This window comes from Anarrhichthys ocellatus, unplaced genomic scaffold, assembly GCF_004355925.1.
Source record: "Anarrhichthys ocellatus isolate YVR2014 unplaced genomic scaffold, GSC_Weel_1.0 scaffold149, whole genome shotgun sequence".
Taxonomy (NCBI): domain Eukaryota; kingdom Metazoa; phylum Chordata; class Actinopteri; order Perciformes; family Anarhichadidae; genus Anarrhichthys; species Anarrhichthys ocellatus.
In genome coordinates this window covers 325,878-332,565 of record NW_022280179.1, presented here as the reverse complement: position 1 = coordinate 332,565, position 6,688 = coordinate 325,878, and the positions used below count along the sequence as shown (strand labels likewise).

The 6,688-nt window shown below is 42.7% G+C and overlaps 1 protein-coding gene across 2 annotated transcripts in view; it reads left to right on the top strand.

Annotated features, from left to right (window-relative positions):
* Positions 1-605: 605 nt before the first annotated feature.
* Positions 606-6,688, top strand: part of LOC116400125 (ATP-binding cassette sub-family G member 4-like) — a 21,094-nt gene continuing 15,011 nt past the window's right edge. The window contains exons 1-2 of one of the 2 annotated variants that reach the window (XM_031877793.1): positions 606-753; positions 5,457-5,698. In XM_031877793.1, the coding sequence (XP_031733653.1) occupies positions 5,464-5,698 (235 nt within the window). In that variant the 5' untranslated portion in view covers positions 606-753; positions 5,457-5,463. Of the gene's footprint in view, positions 754-5,450; positions 5,699-6,688 lie in introns of both variants that reach the window. The other variant, XM_031877792.1, reaches the window with a different exon arrangement.

Below are 6,688 nucleotides of genomic sequence, written 5' to 3'. Positions count from 1 at the left end.
CATCTACACGGGAAGGTAACATCTACACATGAAGGTAACATCTACACATGAAGGTAACATCTACACGGGAAGGTAACATCTACACATGAAGGTAACATCTACACGGGAAGGTAACATCTACACATGAAGGTAACATCTACACGGGAAGGTAACATCTACACACGAAGGTAACATCTACACGGGAAGGTAACATCTACACGGGAAGGAAACATCTACACATGAAGGTAACATCTACACAGGAAGGAAAGGTCTACACAGGAAGGAAAGGTCTACACAGGAAGGAAACATCTGCAAAGAAGGGAACATCTACACAGGAAGGTAACATCTACACGGGAAGGAAACATCTACTCGAGAAGGGAAGGTAACATCTACACATGAAGGTAACATCTACACGGGAAGGGAAGGTAACATCTACACAGAACGTAACATCCTCCTCCTCCACCTCCTTCTCCTCCTCCACCCAACCCCTCCTTCTCCTCTACCTCCTCATTATCTTCCTCCTCTCACTCCACCTCTCCCTTCTCTCCTCCTCCTCTCCCACCTCCTCCTCTCTCCTCCTCCTCCACCCAACCCCTCCTGTCCGCTCCGCCCTCCCCGCTCTCCTGTGCTCTGCTCCGGCATGCAGCGCTGCTGTAGCTGCGTCAGACCGGAACAGACAGCGTGTTTGATGCTGAATGCTGCACCAGGATAACGACATCCCGACAGACAGAACCACCGCGGAGGACTACGACACTTCACTCTACAGCAGTGAACGTAAGCTCCTTTTTGTGCTCCTCTTAACTGTGTTATCAGGTCCTGATGACTCTACTTCTTTATCTTATATGACTCATCTCTCCTCCTGGTTGTGTCACTGTACAGGCGGGTCCCTGCACTGTCCACCAGTTTATCCCATCTCATTATGTTCCGTTGGTTTACGCACTCATTTAAATAAAGCGGAACAAGTCGCTAATTGTTACGTACAGTAAATTAGCGACTTGAAAGTAAAGAGCGTCAACATGAGTAAAAAGTCGATGTAAATGCACCTGAAAAGTGTTTTAACATTGGTTATATTTCATTTAAGTCGACTTTCTGTTTAATTTGTGGTATTAAATCATGCACTTTAAATATAACTCTTAAAATGAACGTTAATCGTGTTATAAGCTAACGTTAGGCTACGTCACAATAACCGTTAACTGTTACTTCAGTTGGTTAATTGAGTTATTTTTGGCTAACGTTAACAAGATTAATACCCGAAGCATCAGCTGTGATTTGCCCGGTAACGATCCAGTAGTTTAGTCTCTTTATTTATGACATGGTCCCTTATGAACTGCTCAGCTGAGATGGTTTGCTACTGTACATTAGGATAAATCAACCCTTCCCCCTTCTCTACTTCAGCTTCTGTCTCGTGAGTAAGAAGTGCTGCTGTGATTATGGAGCCTCTGAGTGCTGGAGCTCGTACTAGGAATGTATGTGAGCTCGGAAGGTTTTTTTTCACAACTATCAAAGCCTGTTCAGTGAATTAGCTCTTATTCTTACAAAGTCATGGGAGACCAGCACTATTAACCCACTTCCCTGGGTCTTAATATCCTTTATATTCAGCCCGCTCATGTTATCTAGGGACAGCCAGTCCCTAGTCTAGGAGGCTGTTCACTGACACAACAATTAGAAACCATGTGTATTAATTATTGCAGTGTATAGAGTACTTAGACAAGACTCCTCACAGCAGCATATTTACATGTACTCATTACCTCTAACTTCAACCTACACAGATCATACATTCTCATTTATTAAATTTTTTTATTTATTAAATTTTAATTTATTATGCTACATTGATCCCTTAAGGGGGAAATTTGTCTCTGCATTTGACCCATCCCTGTATATAGGGAGCAGTGGGATGCTAGGGACCAATGACAGGCACCCGGGGGGCCTGGGGTTCAGTGTATTGCTCAGGTACACTACGACACGTGACATGACCTTCCGGTTCCCAGACAACCCTCTTAACCCAGTGAGCCACGGTCACCCCCTTTATGACACGGTTTGTGACTGTAGGAATTTAATACGTTTAAAATAAAAAGCATGGCGTCAACTATATACTTAATATATCTGTGATGTAATCGTTCATTGGCTCTTATAGGGGAAATTAAAGGGAGGGCGGAATAAAAATTACAGTATTTTTCCCAGAAATGACTAGTACCAAAACGATAAAAATCAAGAATACAAATAGCAATTAAAATACTTCCAAATACTCTTCCAAGTAGTGATATTTAATCTCAGTTTTATCGCCCAGAGTCAGAATCCACTTCTGTTACACTCGTAGATATCATCTCTCAGTGACATGTGTTGAGACTCAGAGTTGTGCTTTGGCCACTTCAGTTTTGCGGTTTCCCCAGAATGACCCGGGAACATTCCTCATTCAAAACATATTGCAACCAAGAAGTAAAGGGTTAAAGGGTGAAGTTCTACTCTGAAGAACTTGGGGCCATTGAAAAGCAGCTGTATGACTTTTGCTGAAAGAGTGTTTTATAGGCCTTTCATAGCAGCCTCACACTATACTTACACCAGTGAGTGCAGTGCGGTTAAATACTATCCTAGAATGTGGGATATCACCAGTGGCTGTTAGCTTCTGCAGAGCTGACATTTTACATGCATCAAAACACAGGGATAAAGTCACTTCTGTGAATAAAGGTCATGACCAAACTCTGGAATATTCTTCATCAAATCAAAAGTCAAGAAGTCACAGTATGTCAGCCTTATGAAAATGGTAATGGCCCTTCATATTCAAGCACGAATCTTCTCTTACCGTGGGCAGTGACAGATCTACTTTATTGCGGCAATAAGTCGTCGATCAAATCGCTATCTTCTGATGGCAAAGATGAAATACACATACAGATACAAGAACCTGTGTAACATCACAGAGAGGGTTAGAAATGGAGGAAAATTCGCTTCCTTACTAAATTGCCATTTTTATTTATTGTAACCATAAAAAGGGGAAGAAGCATGTGGCCATTTGTAAATAATAATAGTAATAAATCCACAGTTAAAAGCCGGTACTCTTCACTCTTTATGAAGCCGTGCAAGTCACTGCATTTTCTACAACACTGTCCGAGACAGTGCTGGAAGTTCAGATTTTTAAACTCTGGAGTGAGCCAGGCTAGCTGTTTTATGCTAAGCTAAGCTAATCAGGGCTGAACATTTTTTTTTTAACTATCTAATTGCAATTGTTTGGACTGATAATGCAATTGTGATATGATTTGCGATATTAGAAGGAATGATTATGTTCATATCGCTATTCTCATTTTAACAGAAACACGTATTAACAAATATTTTGTCTGCTGTTATTTGAATATTACAGGAGACCAATTTTATTGCGATTTCGATAAAATGTCGATGAATTATGCAGCGCTACTCTTGTTTCATGTTTGGTAGACAGGCTTGAGAACAATTTTCCAAAACTATTTCTTCAATTTTAACATATAACATAAAGGTTGGTGCAAGTGTGTAAAGCCCCAGTGATGGTGTGTTTTATTGTGCTTTGTTTCATAGCTTTGTTAATGGCTGTAAACAAGAGTGCACAGAGAGACTACATCTATAGATGAGAGTTCATTCCAGGTAAACCAGGCAGTTGGCATGAGTTCCTATCATCACTTTGATGTCTCCATTTAGCTGCTTGTTCCTGACCACTTTGATTGACTGTAATTGGCTTTTTAATCCAGCCGTATTCGGGGCATCAAGTCTTAGAGTCAGATAGAAGTGCAACCGCGGTACAGTAGATAATCTGAAGCGGTATGATCTCAGGTCAGCGGGTTCTCGGCCTCTCCTCTCCAACCATCTCCGTCCAGAGCGGTGCCGTTCCATCCAGGTGGACTCGTGACACGTTGGCGTTACGTTTTCCGTTTCTCAGGACTATTTGACACCATTTGGCTTCCCTCTCCGAGGCTGTCAGTGAAATGTGTCCGCGTTGGAGGTATGGTGTGGGAGGGCAAGCGAAGGAGCAGTGGATTCCCATACATTAGCTCGGTGCTTGGTAGTGTACCTGAGTCTGCAGATTTGTTCCCAAGCCGGTAGCTCCCGAGCCCCTCCCGCCTCCGGGCAGATCAAGGGTGGAAAAGAAAGTTGATTTTAATCCCCAAAGGGATTAAGAACCCCATGAGTGATTAAATGAGACTTCTGTCTCAAAAAAAGGACAAATTACTGTACCACCTCAGACTTGGGAACCGTTTCTAACAGCGGTCTGCGCTGTAGAGAGTAGATTAGACGTATCTCTTATTCCGATGATCGGTAATCACCTCGATCACAGGGCGGGTTGCATATTTCCATTGTCCTGCCAGGACAATGGAAATGGATTTTGTTGATCACACCTCAGCTATCTTTTCCCAGGAAACGTATATATACGTTTCCACTGAAGCTCGACTAATAATGAAGTATCGCCAGTCAAACCTGTCTCCTACTAAATTAGGTTCCCATACAACTAGTATGAATTCTCAATGACGTTTCAAGGGAAATGGATTTTCTCCTTTTTTTAAAACATTGGACATGGCAACAAAATAAAAATTACCTGGTTATGTTCAGGCAACAGAACTACTCGCTTAGGTTTAGTAAAAACATCGTGGTTTGGCTTCTGCTGACTGATAAGAAACGTGTTTGTAATACGTCAAAAACAGAAAAAATACGTTTCCCTCCGAACTTAATTGAAAATGCGGTTTCATTGTACGGGAATGTAGTTTACCTGGATATCAACAGCTTTTTGGATATGAACACATATCACAACGCGGACCTTTTCAAGAAGATGGTTGAAGGAACCTCCACCGAATACGTTAATAATCAGAGTATGAATGGCTGCATGTTAACAGGATTATTAGTATATTAGTATTCATTTTCAGTAGCCGTGTTAACAGCCGAGTAGGAATATTGTCTTTTTTTGTAATAAGGACAAATATTTTGTGCACGTAAATGGAGTCACTGACCAATTTAAAAGCTTTTTTGCTCCGTTGGTCTCTTATCAGCTCGTCTGATACACGATACCGGACTGAAGGAAACAATCACCATGTGGCTGCTGAGTTGTTGTTTTTTCTTTATTTGGGTGTAATAATAATAGGTAATAATGGGTAATATGTAATAATAATGAATGTACAGTCGACATGTGTCGACTGTACATTCATTAAATGCCTAAAAGCACCTTTTTATAGTGAAGTCTGGGCTTTACTGTACGCTGCCAGCTTTTATGGTCAGGCCTGTTGTTGTATTTTATATTATTATATTTCTCTTCTTCCTCCTCTTCTGTTTTTTGGCATAAAGCTGAGCTGCTGACTGGCTCCAGTGTCCTGCTGCTCTGTTGTTTCAGGAGGAACGTAGAACTTTTATTAAACAACCTCTAAATATGCAAGCAAGGAACCAAACCCCCCGGTGCAGGTGTTTAAAAATGAGACACGTCAGCAGGTAATGAAGCTAATGACTGACTCGCTTCCTCTCAGACACAGAGCCGGTATGGACAACAAGGCGCTGGAACCCGACTCTGTGAGCATCCACGTAGAGGAGGTGGTCGTGTGTAACGGAGGCGTCCAGCAGCAGGACGCGTCCATGTTGACCCACCTGAAGAAGGTGGAGAACCACATCACCGAAGCTCAGCGCTTCTCCCACCTCCCCAAACGCTCCGCCGTGGACCTGGAGTTCAGCGACCTCTCCTATACCATCCAGGAGGGCCCGTGCTGGAGGAGGAGAGGTAGTTATGTACATATACACATATACACACATACATACATGTATATATACAATCTAGTAATCTAGTAATAATAACACAAACTGTATCTAGGAAGCTCAGTCTGTGGGGACCAGTTCAAGTCCCAACACCGACCAAATATATTGTGTGGACTGACAGTTTGAGAGGTGCCCGTTGGCTTCCTGGGCTCTGCTGAAGTTCCCCTGAGCAAGGCACCAGACCCCCAAACTGCTCCCTGCTGTACAGTAGTAGCTGCCCACTGCTCCTCATAGTAGGAAGGGTTGAGGCTTAAGTTCACCAATTAATTGCTAATGTGTGACATGAAAAGTTGATTTGATATTAATTCAACTATTTAAACTCTGAAGTAGAAGTAGAATAAATTCAGTGGTAATTACAAGAAGACTACGAAACATAACTGAAAGAACATGTTTGTGTTAGAGCCGGAGTTTGTCTATTAGGCCGCTCACAGTCAGCCGAGTTGTGCTGTGGATCAAACAGCTCTGAGGACACACAGACCAGACGTCTGGTGAGGAATAAGAAGTAGCTTAAAGCCGGCATATGAGGCTCAGCAGCAACAGAGAGACAAGTAAACTCACCTCCATTCGGCCTTGGTCATCCTCACTCTTACTGATGCTTACAGTTGCTGCAGCGAAACCTTCTCTTTATTGATCCTGCTTGTCGAGATCATCTCCCTACAGTGGGAACAGAAGACGGAGCAGGAGGACTGATTGTTTCTGACACACTGGATCCATCCGAGTCCATGGATTATCACACAGAAGATCAATGAGCTCAGTGGAGTCACAGACTGTAATACACTAATGCAGGAGCCGTGCACATGCTAGCGTTGGCTGTATTTTAATCAGGCATCAGCCTCCGGTTCTGACAAGTGAAGCCGATGCTTCATGTCTTAAAACTTGCATTCTCTCTAATGTCCACCAGGGGGCGCCTCCTCTGGTTGTATAGAAGTCTATGAGAAAATGACTCTACTTCTCT